The 20,961-nt window shown below is 36.9% G+C and overlaps 1 protein-coding gene across 5 annotated transcripts in view; it reads right to left on the bottom strand.

The window, feature by feature from the left end:
• The window catches only part of TAX1BP1 (Tax1 binding protein 1), a 54,554-nt gene extending 37,980 nt beyond the window's left edge, over nt 1-16,574 (bottom strand). The window contains exons 1-4 of one of the 5 annotated variants that reach the window (XM_062508502.1): nt 16,509-16,560; nt 15,913-16,065; nt 13,546-13,725; nt 580-682 (exon numbers count right to left, since the gene is read on the bottom strand). In XM_062508502.1, the coding sequence (XP_062364486.1) occupies nt 580-682; nt 13,546-13,719 (277 nt within the window). In that variant the 5' untranslated portion in view covers nt 13,720-13,725; nt 15,913-16,065; nt 16,509-16,560. Of the gene's footprint in view, nt 1-579; nt 683-13,545; nt 13,726-15,912; nt 16,066-16,253; nt 16,321-16,508 lie in introns of those variants that run through there. The other 4 variants (XM_062508522.1, XM_062508499.1, XM_062508513.1 and 1 more) reach the window with 4 other exon arrangements.
• Nucleotides 16,575-20,961: the final 4,387 nt, after the last annotated feature.

Here is a 20,961-nt window from a genome sequence, read left to right as displayed (position 1 = left end):
CACACAGTGTTGAAAACGTAGTTATACTACAGACTTGTACAGTGGCGTAACATTTTCTGGTTTGTTCCTTATTTTTTTCTTAAAAGCTTCAGACATTTCCATCAGTCCCTTGCAGCAAAAAGTCCATGCAACACTATGACTACTCTAAAACTTCACTGAACCAATATCTACACTATTTATTCTTTGACAAGAATCACTTCACATTGATAATGTTTAAAGTCCAAAGACTAAAGACTATGTTAAGACACAATGCACTAGGAGATGCCATGATTAAATAGTCTGCTGATGATTAAACAAAGTAACTTACTGTATTTTAATAGTTTCCAGCAGAGCTTCTCTATCAGGCATGAATATCTGCCATTACTACGTAAAAAACATATTAAGTTACATACTTTTCCTTACAATTTTCCTTGACATCTAAAATAACACTGAACTTCCCACAGTGAAATGTTGAAAATTCTCCTGCAATTTATCTTTTTTAAACTCCAGAACTGTTATATAATGCTCAGCACTCAAATGAACAGATAAGTATTTAAAAGCTGAGTAGGCTGGAAAATACAGATGCTGACTTATCCTCACCTTGAAAAGTCAGCACACAGTTAACAGTTGATCCTTCCACATAATTTTCTGGCATAGGTGACCAAAGAAACGTGTAATAATCTCTTGCAGTACTCCAACCAACCTAAAATAAAATAAACCACAACAAAAAAAGAATTAAAAAATAAAAAAACAGAAAGAGGAAACATTAAACAAAATAATTTTATATATACAGTCAAGATATCATGGTCTGGCCTTTACAACATACTGAAATATGCGTATTTCTGCTTCAAAATGCAATAAAAAGATACTTAACAATGTTTACAAATCAGGAATATTTTAACAAGCATGTCAAAGATTTAACATTAATTTTATTAAGCTTGTTACCTAAGGCAGTAAATGGGTCTCAGGCAATAAAAGGGTCTATATAAAGTAAAACACCAGACAGTTTTCACTATATATTAAACTACTATTTGGTACATTGATTTTTTTTTCTATAAAGATACACATTTCCATATTTATAATACAAAAAGATTAATTCTTGATTTTACAGTGACATTTTTTTAGAGTAGGTTTTGCCAATGTTGACTCTTTTGTGTCCACAGTCCAACTGGTTCATCAGAAAACAAAAAGGAGGGGGGAAAAAACAAGCTTTCTATGCTACTGAAAAGATCACAAGTGACACTTGAATTTTTTTTTTTTACAACTTCTGCAATGCTAAAGACCAGCATTTTGCTGGGATGCTAATTCTCTCACGCAGGCACACTATGTCTGCAAAGAAAATCAAAAAAAAAAAAAAAAAAAAAAACAAATCTGCATGAAAATGTAACTCAGCTAAATTAGCACAGTCTTCCTGCTAACCTCAAAAACCCTCTGCTTTCAGAGTTTTTTTAGAGTGCAGTTCTCTACAGTGGTAAACCACTGGCATAGATTGCTCAGAGGAGCTGTGGATGTCCCATCTCTGGAAGTTTTCAAGGTCAGGCTGGATGAAGCTCTGAGCAACCAGGTCTAGTGAGAGGTGCCCCTGCCCTCAGCAGGAGGGTTGAAACTACATCTTCTTTAACATCCCTTCCAACCCAGACCATTCTATGAGCCTATGATTCTACCCTCTGAAAATGTATATCCCAACAGGCTTGAAATACATGCAACTAAACCAGAAAGCCAAAGCAACTACAGTAAAGCAATGGATATAAATAACAGCAGAATGATAATGGAAAAGAAAGAAATATATATTATTTATTCCCCTGATTAAAAAATAAATAGCAAAACCTTATAAAATGCTAGATGTCACACAATTTATCAGTAACTGGGTATACTGTCATGGAAAAATTAAGATATGGAAAGGGAATAAATTGTTTCCCAATTTTTATCAGGTAAGACAGTGTTTCAAGAAGAAGAGAAAAACAAATACCCACACACAAAAATCACACAACAACCAAGAAAATATTAAATTACCAATCATGATTTTCATTGCTTCAATAGGCAACACTTCCAAACTCCAAGTTTAGAAGTCTTCCTCTATAAAGAATACATTACAGTAGTGTATTTTAAAAGCATTAACAGCTGGGGTTTTAAAGGAACTTTCAATTTAAAAAGAAAAAAAAAAAAAGACATGTTTAGATAGGCAAAGGGAAGTGTTAAATATCACAGAAATAACAACAAAAATTCTTCCAGTAACTTGCAGGTGGTAAAAGCAATTTTTTCTTGGTAAAAGTTCAGAAGAAAAACATTTAGCAAATTTTTATATTAGTCATTGTCTTCAAATCCAACTCAGATGTTACTACCCATTTTTTTTTCTGAACTTGCTTGTACTTTCAAAAAGAGAAGCTTATACCATTACTTGGTGTCCTAAACCAAAGCACAGCTTTCTAAATGTAGTTCTCAATGAGTGAAAAGTCAACATCACCTTTTTGTTTCAGAAAAGAAATTAATTTATCACACCTAGAACAAATATGGTATAGAACTGAAATAATCTTTTCATCTTACTCTAGTTTTCAATTCTGTTAAAAACCAAAATCTGAACACACTGCTTTTACTGCTATCTTCCTGACTAAAATAACATTGTTCCCTCCAATAATTAACACTGAAAATGTAGAGAAGAAACAAAATCCAGTGAATGCAAACACGAAAATTATCCACATAGGAGTTCAAATCAATTTTTGATGCAGTTTATTCCTGGAATTCTATTTTTTTATATTTTTCTTAGATATCACATGTTGATTTGTAAGTTTAGCAATTTATCCTGAAACCAAAAGTTATTTTTATCAATGCTCTACCTGCATAGTAATTGACAAAAGGATTTTTTTTTTGAGGTCATTTAAAGCTTTAGCCATACTGATAAAAACAAAAAGAATAATTATGCAGAAAACAAATAACTGTCCTGGTCTGCTTCTCAGAGGGTGTTGTATTTTTAAGTGTAACTGTAATCTGCGGACTACTGGTAAAGACAAAACTGTCACACACCAAGACTTAGCAGGGAGGATTACTCCACAAGTACTTTCTGTAACAAATCCCCACATTTCCTGTCATACATCATCTCTTTCCCCGCGTGAGGCCCCCTGTCTTACACTCTTATGATCATGACAATTCCATCCTTTCTTAATGGGCACACACAAGTAATCAGCAGGTGTGCATTGCCCAACAGCTCTTGTCACTGCACAGAATTTCAGAAAATGGGGCTTTTTCCCCGCCACACATTGGACATGTCAAATATGTGACAATTCAGAGAAGGAAGTATGAACAAATGTCATCTTCCTCACAGCTTAATACATTCCAAAAGGGGAAGGTGAGTATTCTGCAGCAAAGCAAGTTAACTTAGCAGTTTTTCAACATCCTTCCTTCATAACAATAAATATCATTACATTCCACAGGGTTACTTCTTAGATGGCACAAACAAGGGGCAAAGCCACATAATGATATGCTGAGAATAAAATAAAAACAAATTTAAGTAATCCATGTTTTAGGTGTAGGATGTAGATCTTTAACAAAATAGAGATCTGTCTTTTATCAACAGGTTTTAATAAACTTCTACTTTAGTACTTTGTATCTTTTGTCAATATTCTCTTTAATAAGCCTAGTACAGAGTACACAGTGGTCCCAAACTACAAAATACTATACTATATACATACCCATACATAGTCATAAGCTTCTCTATGGCAACAGATTATACTATCACAGATATAGGACTACAGCCCACACTGGATGGCTCAGCAATGATTTAAATGTGATCTTTGATATGAGATATTTCTTTCAGCTCAGAAAGAAAACCAATAGTTGTCTAAAGACAGGGTTAAAAGTATATGAATAAAATTTAACACCACTTAAAGGAAAGTAAACAAGACTTAAGAAATTAAGACTAGTGGCAAAAGCTACAAAGGAAATCAACAAAAAGTGAAACGTATGAAAAGAAGATGGGGGTATTCATCAGCAGCCCCACAGTAAGTTTATAGGATAAATAAAACTCTGTAGCACTGGAAGCAAAACAAACAACATCCTCAGCAACATCAGGTGTATTAGCTTGGATAAACAGTTTCATTTTTAATGACAGGAATCAGAAAAGCTAGACTATTTGTCCTACTGCTGATCATACCAACAAAACCTACTACAAATAATAGAGACTATCTTCCAGGTTAGTCTCTGAAAGGGGAGAGGGGTCCAGATTCCCCATAAGAACCCATTTGATGTGAACACCTTACCTGTACTACATAGACAGGAGGAAAATGGCTATTTAAATTGTCAGATTTCTAAGAGTCTGGCCATTTAAACTGCCAAAACAGCTCCTATGACTAACACTAAGCACTGCTTTTCATTAAATCATTATATAAAACAAACAAATGCTCATAAGAAAGATATGAAAATTTAATTTCTCCATTTGAAATTCAAAACAGTGGAAAAAAGCCATTAAGAAAAATTATGTCCACTATAAAAATATTTTTTAAATAATCCTTCAGTAATACTGCATCATTTTTCATTTCCTTCATTTACTAAGCAAGTTCTAAAAATTTATGAAAATTATGAACATTTATGAAGCTGCATGCATATTTATTTACATTAATAATTAGAACTTAACAGCTGTTAAAGATGGTAACAAGGGGAAAGATGTGAAAACCCACACTTAATTCCTGTGGAAGACTCATGTGAAGTCAACAGTTCTATTTTGGTATGAAGAACACATTCTTATGCAACAAAATGGGAAACCAAAGTTAAAGTTTAAAATTTAAGAACATATCAGTTGAAAAAAAAACAACCAATCATATACAAAAAAAGTAAAAAAAAAACAAAAACAAACAAAAACACAACCAACAAAAAGTCAACTAAAAAAGATGAAACTAAGTTCCAGTCAAAGTGCTAAAGCTGATGCACAGTAGTATGTTCTTACTATCAGAAATCTTAAATAAATGAGAAATTTCTATAGGACACTGAGAAACTCTCTCTGAGCCAGGAAGAGCAAAACAGGCACAGTTTATTAGCCCAGCTTAAAAACCTGGCACAGGTCATGGCAATCATTACAATACCCACATTCAATCACACAAATACAGCAAATCATACAACTCCAACACAAAACCTTCTGAAGTTCAGAGGAGAAAAATGAAGAATGACCTGTCACACTACACTTACTACACTTCACTCATTGTGGAGCCTGAACTCAGGTTCATCACCTGATGAGCACAGCAGACATCTGCATTGACTGACTCTGCTGATACCATTACTTTTTAAGGAATTCATTGTAAACTCTGAAAACATTTTGCCCAGAGTTCAAACCTCAAAAAATAGAAACATTCTTATTTATCAGTAAAAGAACTCTTATAAGACTTCGATAATGCAACTTCCCTAAAGCAACAGAAAGAAAAAAAAATCAATTTTACATCTGAGTTAGACATAAAGCATCTGCTAGTCACCACATTCTTCTATATTCTCTGCATTTAATTCTTTCAAACTCCACTCTGAAATACATTTTTTCATTAGATAGCTGTGCATAAATGCAAACATTCTTGCTTTCCTTCCAGAAGTTAATCAAGACATTAACAGCCAGAAACCAAATCCTATTTTCACCTTCTCAGCTATGTTTTTAAACCAAAACATGACTACACATCATTTATCCCACAAAAAAATGTCATATCCAGATTAGGTTATTATGTACAATGTATAACTGAAACCTCACTTTGTTTCATTTTCCCTCCATAAAATGGAAAGCTTTAATAGGCCATTACAGAGTAATCCACTCATGATATTCTTATTTCCTACTTTTAAACAAAAAGACTTATTTCAATTTAGGACATCATAAACACTTTTCAGTCATATAAACCAACTCAGTAGCCACAGTGTAAATGCTGAAGTCTGGTAAAGGTTAAGAGTCCAGCACCAAGTACTTCGCAATTTAGCTGGGCAAGTAGGGACAACTCAGCTGTCCCATAATACTCACACTAGACAGGTTTTCCTTCTACTAACAAATAGACATGTAGCCATCACAAGTGTTTTCTTCTTCTTCTTTGCTACCCCACAGATACAAGCCCCTTTCTTACTGCAGTGTCACATCACACAGTGAGATTAGCCTCCCCATATTTACATTTCACCCACAGTATGTTTCAACAGAATAGCTTGAAGAAAATTTGCCAAGTAGAAAAATAAACAGAGGGATGAGGGAAAGAGCATAAATAGGGAGTGCCTGTCTGTAGAGCAATAATGAGTTATCCAATACCACCTGAGGGAAAATAATAACCATTTTATTTCACTGTATCTCCTTCAACTCTCATCTGGTTGATCTTACCCAGAATGTAACCTTTTCAAAGGCAAAAGCTCTGCCTTACAACTCCACAGTGTTTTCAGCATAAAAATTATTTCCAACTTTGTTTTCATTTCTTGAGTTTCAGGTGAACATGTAAAATATTTTTTTTTTGTTAATTTTTTGTTCAATTTCTTTCCTTTTATAATCACTTGGTAAAGTCAGTCAATTCAATCTGGAGACAGAGTGCCTTAAAGGAAGATCATCAGCATGGGAGGCTCACTTGGCATTCTCAGAAAGCTGTTACACAGCTGAAAGAATAGCAGTGTTCATTCTGCTGCATTAACAGTACCTGACCCATCTACAAAACATCAACAAGCCAAAGAAGCAAACCCAGGAAAACACATGTTTAGCTGAACCAACTTGCGGTATAATCAGCAGGCCTAATTACAATCCAATTAAAAAAGTAAAAATCACACAAAAAACCCAACAGTATTTATCAGAGTTCAAATTATGTCCTTTTCTCATTTAAAGGGTAATTTAAATAGCTGAGAAAGAAATTTGGCAAAGCATCCTAAGTACTGCAAAAAGACAATGTGCTACCCCTGAAAGCAAAATTACAGACAGTAGATAAGGTTCTGGGTGTATGTTATACAGTTTAATTATTACTGACAACAGTAAGTCAGCAGCCTTTCCATATTTTACATGGTAACAGACACTTACTTTGCCACAAACAGGTGTCTAAGCAAAACACTACTGGGCCCAGTATCATAGGAAGAGATTTCTCCAAGCAGGCTTGATTTGGGTCATAACCCTGACGAAAAGTTACTTAAAAGTCACAGCAATATCTGTGCTACCGTAGCACATAATCTCCAACAGGCAGCTACAAACACCAAGTTCTTCTAAAACAACTAGCAGATAAGAAAATGAAAACATCTGGGTGCAGTGAAGCTCATACCAGTCAAAATTACTGAGTTAACGCAGACTTGCCATTGATGCAATGTACTTTTGAACACAGACATCATCAGCAAATAATGGTATCGAGACAGCAGCTCTGAAAGAATCAAACTTTACAAAAAAAATTCAGAATATAAACATAAGGAAAAGTACTTATTTAAGTATCAAGTACACTGTAGTAACATTAGGCATAGGCATAGATATTTCAAAGTAAATAAGCAAAGTCAAACCTTGGGGGTTTTAGTATGTCTGTGATCACCTTATACCACATGCAACTTTGATCTAGCCAGAATGCTTAAGCCTTCACTTCAGACATGACCTTGTTACTCATGCTGGGATTAAGATCAGTTATACAACAGGAGCCCCAAGGCTGAGACATTCTTGGGTAGAAGATGGCTGCAAAGTACTCTAGATTCTTTATAAGAGGCTGTAATTTCAAAATGTTCTTTCAATCCCAGACCTGAAGAAATCAATTCTCCAGTAACATTCTCTGCTGAATGTTACAAACACATACATTAATTTGGAGTATTACAAACATATGGTATTTGTTGCAATATCAAGGTACTACCAGGATCATAAGTTACAATCATCTCTTGTTGGTTATATTTCTACCTCAGAGCTCAGAGGAATGTGTCAAAATGACATTGATAGACTGCCTAGACCATAGGATTAACTTCCTCTATTAGGTATAAATCAAAACAAATATAGAAACAATATGAATTCCCTAAAAGCAAACCTTTTACACATGTAAATTACTGTCCAAAGAAATGCATGACAGATCAAAGAGTGACAAAGCTACTGTTTACTTTAGGAGATAAGCATGAAAATGTATTAAAAAAAGAACAGGTGGGTTTTAAGTGAACTATTCCCTTGCTTCCACATCTCATGAGATCTATCAGTTAGCATAATCTTTTATTTCAAAATTGTTACCAGCTACTGAGTACTTTGTTATGCCAATTCTACAACCTACCACACCAAATAGTTTTAGAAAATTAATGACACTTTGGAAAAAAGGTAAAATTTCTTGTCAAAGGTAGCATCACATAAACCCAGATTATCCTTCTCTTCATCTCATGCAGAAACACTAAGTTGCGAGGGACTTTCTTTTTTAAGCCAAGTACTATTTACTTGTCTTTTAAAAGAATGTGAACCAGAAATCAACAGAATCACTCTAATTCACAGATACAGAAATTCTCAAAAGCATTCTGAATTCCATTAATTCTTTTCCCAACTATTTTAACAACAGGACATACTTTGCACCACACATTCCTGTATCTATCATGGCCATGTGTGCAGTGATGTTTCCATGCCAGAAAAATGGTATTTCTATATGCATGTGGCAAATAACACATCCAGATGTTTTGTTGTACTTCAGAACGTAACCTGTATACATGGAAGTGATTGTTGCTTAAGCTATCAATCTACAACAAAATCAGGATATTGAAATGACTCATACAAGCTGTACTATTATTTGCAGACCAAAGGACAAAGATATAGCTATACATCTTTGCAGGACAAAGATATAGCTATACTGCCTTGAAAAAATGGAAACATCAAGTTGTTTCTGAAGTTTCTATCAAATACAGTGTTAAGCAGTGTCACAAACGCTTCTGAACACAGACAATTTAATTCTGAGATCTTCTATAAATAAGGACATTGAAAAAACAGAAATTAAGTTGCACATAAACACAGGCACTGCACCGATGCACAAACAGTAACTCAGATGTGGCCTTGTAAATATTGAGAACTCTCTCTGAGCAAGAGATACTTCTTCTGTTCAAATAAGTTACTAAGATCTTCCCAATTCTGGTTACTTAGTTGTTCCATGTGTTAGGTTACCAGAACATCAGCTCACCATTTTTAAGGTGTGGATATTAAAAAAGAAATTATGTCCTTTTCTTCTCTAGGGGTATCCTGATACAGTCAATATCCTAAAAGAATGGTAATTAGAACTAGACTAAACTAGAACTGAGGAACAGAAAAATTTTGATGGAATAGTTAATTAATAACACAGCAAGACCAAAGTCATTAGCTTAACATATGTAAGCTTGATTACATGCTGATATTGCAGGTCATTCCAGCGTGCCTGTCTCAGCTAAAGTCTGTCTTCAGAAATGCACAAAGTATTATGATATATCCCACTAACACCTACACCTTTAACACTACTCTCTTGATGTAGTATCTTCATAATGCCCATAAGAGCCTTTCCTTGAGCCTCTGAGATGTAGAGTAAACCTGCCTCTCTTGTATACTGAACAGTTGACAACCCTATTTGCAGACATATGCTTCAGACAAAGAGGTAGGTGCTGCTTCCTAGAAACCAAGCAGGTTTATCAAACACTTCTGCAAATCTGGACATTATGTATTAATAATGCAAAAAAATATCACTCAGCCATATGATCATTTTATTTTATAGTCATGAGATGTAGACTTCCCTAGCCGGAAATTAGGACTACCTACAGACAGGCCAGTTTTGCAACCAGATGTAGTGCACATATTTGTTATTCTTCCTCATTTCAAAGGTTTAGATTTGGGTTACATTAAAGGCCTCTCCAGATTCCAATTAACCAGAGCTGAGAAGAAACAAATAAAGTGGTCTTGGATCACTCTAGGAATACAGACCTCCGATGAAATCAATCAAGGATGGTAAGTCTTCTCACCTTTGACTCCACACTAGGAACCAACAGGTCATGCTGCACAGAAACCCTCAGTAGAGGGAAAGCTGATCTCAAATTCTAGTTCTCATAAAACTGCATGAACAGGAACTGAGGCTCAGGATGTCCATGTGAAATACTAGAGCAGTACTTATCTGAAAAAATGCCTTTTTTTCTTGGTAACACGCAAGGATATAACTGATCAAGACCTTTTAGCACTTGATTACAGATGACTCTGCAGAATATCATAAAAGCAAAAAAAAACCACAGAGCAGCAGTGACAGACAACAGATTTGAAGACTGAGTCAAAATGTGTATTAGACTCTTCTCCTGTAGGGGACAAGTAAGAAAAATAAACACAAAACCAATAAAAAATGCAGATGCAGAACTTCTGCTCTAAAGGACAGTATCTTCAATACTGTACTCCCTACATCTCCCAGTTTTTGCCAGATGTCCAATCCCAGAATTACAACATGCATTTAGATGCATCTAGCTTGTAAAAATAAAAAATAAAAAAAGTGTATCGGAAATAATTCTCCTATATTCAACATTACTCCTTCAGTTTATGAACACTGGGTCTTCATTTTTCTAAACAATACAAAATTACTAGCCTGGGAACAGTTTTAAACCTACTACTACCACTGCAAAGAACCTTCTGCTCACTATTACTTAAGTTCAGTATTTAGCAACTTACACTGGGAACAAAAAGAAATCACATTTCACCTACAGCATATGCAGAGAAGTTGGCAGAGTCTTAACATTAACAACTTCAAGTAAGCTGCTATTAAGAAGAGAACTTTAAAAAAGTTTGAAAAACAAGCTTCATTTGTCATTCCATATTAAGCAGCCATGCCAGTAAAGCAGGCACAGCCCTTCCCATACACACCTTCCCATACACACCTTCCCAGACCCCTTTTTCTCATCACAGTGACGCCAGCACAGCTGCCCATTGCACCACACCATGATCAAACTGAAAAACCAAACCAGTTATGAAATAAGACGGTAAAAGCTGGGGGAGGAGGAGAGGCTGTATTTTCCTGGCAGATCACCCCACTGATCCATTTCACTGTGCAGCTGCACTAACAGCTGGACAAGCAAAACAAAAGCAATAATATAAGGAGCTATATATAACCAATATTTCCTCAAGACATCATTGTTGCTGAAGAAATGCATTTGCATCCTAAATAAAAATCATTAATTTAAAAAGGTACCTAAGATATTTTTCAGCTTAATAAAAAAATTCTTATCTAGCCAGTAAAGCAAACAAGACAAAATACTGCTGAAGCCATTGACCCCTAAAATTCAACAAAATTGACATCAGAACCAAAAACAACAATGTTCACAGAGCACAGGAAGAATCTTACTTCATACTTATTTTCTACACCAATCTGAAATACCACTGTTTGTTGGGGTTTTCTGCTGAGGTTTTTTGATTTAACCAGGTGCCTTTTTCCTCTGTCCACTATTCACTATTACACTAGTTACCTCCTGTACAATTTCAGACAAAGGTTAAATAACACCAGCTTGAACAGATTTGTTTTCTAAGCAACTTAGGCATTTCAAAAAGACAGGGAACTTTATTCCCTCTACATGAACAGTCTGTGAATCCACATTTCAAGATCTCTCACAGAAACCCCACTCTCATTGCATACTAGCCAATACTGAAGGTCATTAATTATTGTTCTCATAACTAGTCAAGATTTGCTTTTGTCCTTTATTTTTTTAATCACAGACTCAATTTACTAACCATGCACTGCATCCTTCATATGTGTTTTAGAAAAGTAAATGATAAAACTCCTTCCTGCTTTTGTCAGGTTTCAAGCCACCTCCAGGTGCTTTGTTATTTGTTCATCAACAATCAATTCTCTAGAAGTCACACATTTTTACACTCAAATCACAGTAAAAACAACTTCAATTACCAATCCCAAGATGACTGCATTTTCATGGTTTATTTTACCACAAACATTACACATACATATTTGTAGACACAGCTGGCTCCATTTAACTCACTGTACTGTAACTATACTCAGTATATTCATACCACTTAGTGTAAGCTGATACAACCACTAAAAGAAAACCCTATTTATTCTTTTCCCATCCTGCAATGCTTCCTTCACTTGTACTGATGAGAATCAGGCAAAGTGTAAATTCAGTTGGGGAATTCCATTTTAAAAATCTAGTCACAAAACACTGGTCTTAACCTCGATCAATTCCCTGATTTGATTTGCCACACAAGATCTCATTTCACACAAAAAGGAAGCAAGCATAAGAAACAAGCCACCCTGCATAAAAGTTGTTTCAACAGTAGCACTACCTTATGCCAGCTCAACATGTTCCTCAAACAATTGCCAAAGTATTACCAGCCTCTGTCAAAGTAGAATAACATAGAATAACATCAATAGTTTATGAAATCTATCATCACAGTCAAGATGAAATCAGATACCTGTACATTGTACACAGCATTTTGTGTAATCACTGAAAAACTGTTTCCCAACTTCTTTTTCCTTTTACCTGAGTAGTAACTCCAGTCCTGTCTGATTGCCTCCTTCAGTTAGGCCAACAGACAAAGCCATTATTACATTCACATTTCAATAATTTCAAGATGTTTACATTCAGTGTAAACAGAATCATCTATAAAGTTCTGATAAAGAGTTTTTCCACATTTCACAAATGCCATTAACTAACTGTTCAAGTAATTTCTCAGTTACATCATTTGTCAAAACTTTGCAAATAAGACACATACACACTTATTTTAAAAAAAGTCTTACTAGGGAAATGTACCTGTTTGCAAGCTAACGCCTTCCTGGCACAATTTAGTGACTGCATAGTCCCTGCACATTGCATTAAAAACACTTCTGCTTTGTTACAGAGCACAATATTTCTATATTGCAGAGGAGTAATTTAGCTTGAATAAAGACTCATGATCTGCAGATTACAATGAGGCAGATCATTTACATCTTAAACAGTGAATTGAGCTCTATGGGAAAAATGCTCCAGTAACAAATTAGTCTGTCACCCTTCTCCCCTCTCCACTGCCAAAGCATCACTTCATTAAAGCCTGAATCAAAATTTCTATTAAATAAATTGCAAATAAGGAATTAAGCACCATCTATTAGGAGCTATACTGACAAAGATATGCAAATCAAGGTCTTAAAAAGAAGTAGATATAAGAATTAATCAATTTCTAACCCCATAAATTAAACTTTATTAACCTTTGAAAATAGCTCCAAGTATCTTTTTTCCAAGGATCTGTTTTGAATAACTTTAGTGAGCTATACTGTTCAGCCTGTTCTAGCAATAAAAATTAGTCAGGGATGTGGGTCAGGTTATCTCCAGCTTAGCTATCATTCTTGCACACACATTTCACACACAGTATCACATTCTTCACTCAGTCCTGTTCACATCCCTCTGCAACCACATATCTCAAATCATTTCCATTTAATTCTGCACACATTAAACCTTCTCCTTACTCCAGCAGACTTCCATCTGGACTCAATCCTCTAGTTTTGGTCTTCAGTTTGGTCTGTGTTACAAAACTGACACTCTAACAGCAGGAAACAATTCATCAGTTAAGTGATGTTCAACTTAAAGTTTACTCTTTCTGAGATTTTTTTTTTAACTTGCAAGAGAGCAAGCAAACATTTGAAAAACAGCAATAGAATAAGCATAACTTACCTTGAAAATACCAACCCAGTCTTTCTGATGAGGATGGATAAACTGGGTCAGAGTGTAGTGACATTCAAGATGTGTGTTTGGAAGGTAACTTTTTGCAACATTTTGAAAAATCACATGTGCAAAATTGGAGGTCTGCAAAGTGCTAGAAGATGGAACTTCTTGAAAGGATGACATGATTACCTGTAACAAAATTACAGAAGTTGTTACTTAAACATAGTGGAAAAACCAGAGAAAAAAAAAATTCATCTAGTTGAAATACAAATGACAGAAAAACCTAACAATTAGCTCCCCTGTTCTGAAAACAGAACGCTATAGACTAAATTTACCAAAGTGCCCTGCCTCAGCATCTCTCCAAAACAATCATCTCTCAGAATAAAAAGAGAAGTCATTTCAGCAATGACATCAAAATGGAGAGAAAGCATTGCTTAGCTGAATGCCTCCAGTATTATATCTCAGTGACAGAAAATGGAAAATAAAAGCAGTGGTGTGAAAACAAAGCAGGGTTCTAACTTAGTAAAAGTTTCTTAATGGTTCTAGACATGCTAGAGAAGGAGAAACAAAAGTTCTGTAGTTTCCCTGCTTTAAACTTTTCTTACATCTGTACTGCCAGTGCTTTTCACAGCATTTTTACACTCCCCTCTCAGTAAAAGTATACAAGTTTCATTTTAAGATTTTTTTTTTTAATAAGAAAGCTTATGTAAACGGGAGGGTTTTATTTGGGCTGTCTTTTTTCCCTACTTCTTCAACAGTTTTTCTGTCCCCCTTTAGCAGTCTGTGGGCATCTTTTAGTATTCTCACTGTAACACGTACTTTGTGTTTAGCTTCATTACCATAAACAATGGCTGCATTGATAGCAGGAACACTGAGGTATGAATGCAGTTGGAGGGATTAACACTAATCACTTGGATTGCAAAAGCTTTTAATTCTTCAAAATTAAATTTGGTAATTTAATTAATGCTTTCAATTCACCACCTCATTCTGTATACACAGTGCTACAAACCACAGTAACACAAGATGCTTCACAAGCAGAACAAGAATATCCCTTCGTCAGATTTGGCAATAACTGCCAAAAATAGAATACATGCAACTGAGAAGTTTCAAGTGTCTGATTCCACTGTACAATCACAATTTTGTCAAAACATTTGATATTAGGAGGATTAGGGTCTTATGTATCTGACATTTCTGGAAAGATGAGCTATCCCATTCTTGCAATTGCTGTTGATAGTAATTTTATACCAACCAAACACAGTCACACCATGAAAGAGGTAACTGCCAAGTGTGTGACATAATATATTACTTTCATTGAAGATACATGTGGAAACCAAAACCAAAAGGAGATAGGCCACTGCAAGCCTCAAGTAGTTTTCAAATATGAAAAGCTGTTGTTCACCTCCTATAGCCTTTTCAAATGTCACCAGTTAAAAAATAAGTAGCGAGGACCTTGTGCTTTCAGAAACAAAATGCACTCTGAAGTAAACAGGTATCCACCATCCAAAACAAGGGAAAGGTAAATACAAGGAGGTTTTTTGGTTCTTAAGCCCTCGATATTTTAAGCTTATTACTGCTCAGTTTAGAGTAACACATGAAGTAAGTAAGGGTGGGCAGCCACATTATTTCAATGTATTAGATGTTAACTAGAAAACAGTCTTGTATACTAACCAACACAAAAACACCAAGCTTGTGAAGATTAATAGATATTTAAAAAAAGAGTAAAGATCCAAACACAGTTTCCTAGAGACAACTGGGTACACAATAAATCAGTTATGTAGCTTCAGAATCCGGAATAGGAAATGTTGCAGCACAGTAAAATCCTGAAAACTCCCATACATCTCAAAACAGAGGATTACATTCAAGGCACCTCTCAATTTCACTCTGAACTATAAACGGTATGCATCAGCAATTTACATAGTTCTAAAAGAAAAATTAAAACTTTAACTTATTTTCAATTGCAACAAACTTATTCATTTTTAGTAATTAAGTAACTTAGCCAAATAACACTGAAGTGAAATAGTGTGAATAGCGAGAATAAGCACAAAAAAAGTAAACACAGCATTAACAATAAAACCAATTTAATTTTTCTCATGAAAGTCTGTTTTTATAATTGTATAGCTCAGCCTAAGCACACATTACAAACAAACAAAAAAAAATCATCAAAAGGAAAAAAAATCCATTTCCGAACACTTGCTCACTGGTTGTCAGCTGCCAGCTGTCAGCTGAGTACTAGCCCTAGTGAAACCAGTAAAGGTTTCCAACCCCAAAGCAGAACCGTTCACAAATCTAATTTCTGCAGACCAGCACAATCATCTGGGATTACTGTTGCCTAGCAGGAAAATCCCCGGAGTTTAGGCGATGCTCAGATCTACTTACAGTTCAAGGATAGTTACGGGGATGCTGGGTACTTGCGTGCTTGACTCACAACTACCGGCTAGGAAACGGGAGAGGAGGAGGAAGAGCTACGCACAGGCTTCATTCCTGACGTGACAAGCGCTTCCCACGGGAAGGCTAAAACGACGCGTTCGGCTTTGCACAGCGCACAGGACGGTGGAAAGGAGGAAAAGCTCGTCGGGCAGGAAAAACAAAAGCAGGACGAGCCGCAACACCCCAGGCAGCTCCTCCTGGAGTCCTCCAGCTGCGGCCCCGGGCCCTCGACACTCCCGACCCCCACCTGCGCCGCCCCCCCCGCCCCTTCCTCGCCGCCACTCCGCCACCTGCTCGACGCCGTCGCCTCGGCTCCCGGCCTTCGCCTTCCTCCCCGGGCAGGGGAGCCCCTCCGGCCGCCGCAGCCCGGCCCCACCGCTCCCCTGCTGACCACGGCCGGCCCGAACAGCTGGCGGGGGCCGGTGGCGCAGAACCGCGGCCGACGCTGCCCGGCCGCCCCGGCCCGGCCCAGAAGCGGCCGGAAGCCGGCGGGAAGGAGCGTGTCAGCCCTGCCCGGCCCCCAGCCGGCCCTGGACAGCTCTTACCTAGGCAGACGCGGAGGGCGCCGGGGACATCAACATGGGGCCTCCTCCACCAGCGCCGCGCAGCTCCGCCCGTCCGCCCGCGTCACTTCCAGCGCGGCCCTGCCCGCACGGGGCGGGCCCCGACGCGGATCCGGGTGGGGGTCCCAGGGGCTCCCGGCGGTCTCCGCCTCCAACTGGCACAGCGCTGGCACAGGCGCAGGCACAGGGCAGGCAAAGGCACTCGCCCTCGGTGGGGCTCGTTGTACGCGGCGTGTGCCCGACTGTAGGGCTGCTGTCACCTCCGTACAGCGCTCCCACGGCGCCCTCCCGTCTTGTCCGTGATTACAACATCACCTCTGTCGCACCCTCTTACCCGAATTAATCATCTTCTCTTCCGTCCCACGTCAAGACCCAGGCGTGCCGTCAGCCCATAGGTCACCGTTAATCTGCCGGCCTCTGCAGGTCTTCCCAGGGCAACGGAGGGGTGAGATACGAGCCGCTGTGACCGCTTACACTGGGTTCCCTTGGCGGGTCGCCGTGGAAGGCAGTCACATCGCACACGACACCGGCTCAGAGAACCACGGGAGCACAGAATCACTTCGGTTGGAAAAGACCTTTGAACTCATTGAGACATTTGACCAACCACAATCTTGTCAGCTAAACCCTGGCGCTAAATGCCGCGTCGTTTCTTGAGCGCCTCTAGGGTTTGGTGACTCCACCGCCTTAGTCACTTTAGTTGCCTCGAGTTTAGGCACCGTTCATACCTTTTATCGCATCTGATTATTTTGAAACAGTCTGGTTGTAAATGGTTTGGGCATTAAGGCTTTTCTGACTAAGCTCACAGCTATTTCACAGACTCCGTTCAATTTTCATCCCAAAGCAGCTCATAGAGCACTGAGCAGAGTCACGGTGCCGAGTAAAAACAAGCAGTGGTGAGTTCCCATCACTGGTATGCGGGATTTGTCCCAGTGCACCCAGTGTTGGTTGTCACTACAAACGGTCTTAAAGATCGTCTTAAATTCTTTGCTGCTTATCATGTCTTTTGTGTTTTCATGTGTATTTTAAACAAGTTATGTGGAGAGACATAGTGTTATTATAAATGATTAATCATTAGAATTATTGAGTTAGGTTTCTTACACGTTCAGCTGCTTTTTCATGGTCAATCATAACAGAAATGAAACTAAGCTAGAGCATAGAAACTGTCTTTAAGTAATTATGGTTATTCATTCTATTTGCACTTTTTGTTTCTGAAAACAGTTATATGTCTTAAGGTGTGTCACAGTTTACTAAATTATCTTTTGATTGGTAGCCACAATGAATAATCTCATATCATCCATACATTCCATTTTTCTCTGGGAGGCAATAAATTCCTTGCATAGTACTAGCTGATCATTTTAGAAGACACAAGAAGTGTCTGTAGAGCAATCTCTCCTGCAAGACTAGATAAACTTCTATAGACAAACTTCTGTAGTGGAAAATGAAACCAGTATCTTGTTCAGCAATAAATATTTGTAAGGAGGTAGGAAGAGCTATTTCTTCTTATCTCAGCCCTCCATTTCTTCTTGCTGCTGTCTGCTCTGTATGATGTGATAAAGGGCTGTCTAAGAGTCACAAGACACTGTTCTCATGTGGGCTGGCACTTAGGAAGAACTCGGGGTTTACAGTCGCCGGCTGGGGAATATCAGCAGTGGTGAGACTGAGTAGTTTTGCTTTAATTTAAAGCCATTATAATGCAGATTTATGGGAATATGATGGGAAATTTGAAACAAACGTTTTCTTTTGCAGCTAACAATTTTTTTACAAGTGAATGCCTGGAAAAACAAACAAACAAACAAACAACCTCTGTTTCCTAATTTAGAAAAATATATTCTCCCCAGTTCTGAGTTTTTTAAGAAACTTGAGATATTTCCATGTTCACTTTATAAATGTTCATTCAGTCAATAAAGGTAGTTACAGTTTACTCATAATTCTGTATTCAGTTATTATTTCCATTGCTTAATGCATATGGAAGAGGTTAAAAAAACGTACATATGCTGGCATTCACATGAACAGTGTAAACATTAGGACAAATAAATCAAGAATAATCTTGTCTTGTACTTATATCCACAACTTTTAGGAAAATGTATTTTTATACTTTTAAACTCGCTATGTTAGCCACATATACTGGTTATAATACATACATAGTAAAAAACTATTTCTGATTAAAATAAATGTGTTTAATGTGTTCTCATGTATGCTTTTGCATGCTAGGTTCAGATGCCAGTCTTATCCCTCTTGAATTTATGGATATTTTACAGAAGGATGGTGCAGAGCCTTTTCTAATTTTGTTATTGCCTTGACCAAAATGGACAAGTGGTGCACAGTGATCCCAGAATCAACAATCAATATCCTTGTACAAAGATCTGAGTCAAGAAACACGTGACTGGAACTGGTAAAATTTGCACATGGCTGAGAATTAATGGTTGAGTGCCTTAGTAAGTTTGAATTTGCTAGACAGATACTATTTCCTGAAGTTCATCCACATGATATAAATCTTTCAGGAAACTTGGTCTTGAGCAGAAACAAAAAAAATAAACAAAAACCAACAAAAACTGAACAAGCAAACAAAAAACAAACAAAAACCCACAAAAACCAACCAAACAAAAAACAAACAAAACCAAAACACCCCTACAACATTACTTTTCCATCCTTGCTTACATTCTCTGCTAAATATTTAAAACAAACAAAAAAAAGTTTCATATGAGCATTTCTAACAAAACCTTACTCTTTTGAGTTCCTCTTAACACTAACACACTAATTAGCATATCTTATTACAGGTATGGTGACAATAATCCCATCTTCTGTCTTGATTTTTAGCTTTCCAACTCCACTGATTTCAGTAACAGGAAAATCCTTCTGTTTAAGCCAGTATTTTACCACAAATAATTCAGTTTTCATGTGTACCAGAATGTCCTTTAAACACGTAGTGTCAATGTTTAGCCAGAATTTCTTCATATTTAAAAGAAAAATAAATTATGAATGTCAAGTATCCTTTTAATGATAATATATATATATGTGTGTGTGTCATCAAACCCATGTTTGTTGGAAGGGATGTCCAGAGCAGCTCAAAGGAACATGTTACCCAGTCACATTTCAAATGTCTCCAAGGATGGAGACATTCCACTGGCACCTAAAAAACCTCTTTCAGTGGCTGAAAATACTCATTGTAAAAAAAGTTTATTTGTATCAAATTGAAATTTCCCATGTTCCATGTTTTTCTTTGTATTGAATTGGAATTTCCCATGTTCCCATGTTTTGTCTCTTGCCTCTTGTTCTTTCACTGTGCACCTCTGAATAGAATTCGGTTCCACCTTTTCTACACCCTCTGCTTAGCTGCTTGTAGATAGCAATAGGGCCTGAGGCCTCCTCTTCTATAGGTTGAAAAAAATTCCTGTTCTCTCTCTTTTTGTGCCTATACGCACAGTCTCCAAGGAATATATATCAAATACATTTCACCAGGGTATTGACTTTGAAATAAAAAGATGACAGAACCTTTTTTAAGGGTCCTTATTTCTGAAGTGCATAAATATGACGACAAATATACAATGGCAAATTGCAATTGTGGTTCCGATAAAAATATTAAATAAATTAAGAAGTGTGTATGAATTCAGTAACTGGATTTAAATATTACTGGATTCCAAAGAAGATTGAAATTTGGTTTGGGATGCAAAAATGTCCCTGCTTTGTAATTATTCTGAGATGTTGCCAGGATGAGACTAGTCCATCCTCAAGCATGAGATGAATGAAGAATAAAAACATGCAGTTAACTGGAATTGCCAAAGGAAATGGGAAGCAATTACAGACTCCCAGGGAGCAGAGTCTTGGGCGTTTGCAAAACATTATTTTTATAACTACACTATCTTCTTCAACCTGTAAGCTCCTTCAGTAATTTAGAGCCTTGAAATTAAAAAATGATCCCTGACACACCTGCTTAACTTTAGATATATGTGAACTTTTATTCAGATTCAGAGCCTAACATTTTTTTCTTTCATTTGTTTACTTTCTGATCACTGTAATCTGAACCAAATCCATGATGAGTTTTTGAACCTCCCTGAATTCCTCCCCTCTGAGGCCCATCTTTGCTTTGCGTGAGTGACAGAAAATTTCTATATTTCTAGGTTTTGTTACCAGGGACAGGTACTTGATGTTGTGGATATTCAATCTATTCACATGACATCATGATATTGATAAGGCGTGGTAAGGAAATGCTTCAGTTCTAAAGATTTGATTTCATTTTGGTTTGACTCCTATTTCAACACTTCCCAGTTTTAAAAGTATGGGGCATGTGAGATGTAAAACATATATATTGATGTATTAATCGGAAGCTCTTTCTGGTCATGTTGTAAAGCACACTTAATCAACTTCTTTAAGATCATGTTACAGAAAGCTATTAACTATACTCTTAAAACAGTTAAATAGTTATAAATAATGTTTT

This window comes from Cinclus cinclus, chromosome 1, assembly GCF_963662255.1.
Source record: "Cinclus cinclus chromosome 1, bCinCin1.1, whole genome shotgun sequence".
Lineage (NCBI taxonomy): Eukaryota > Metazoa > Chordata > Aves > Passeriformes > Cinclidae > Cinclus > Cinclus cinclus.
The sequence above is the reverse complement of the archived record's forward strand: the minus strand, read 5'-3'. Positions and strand labels throughout refer to the sequence as shown.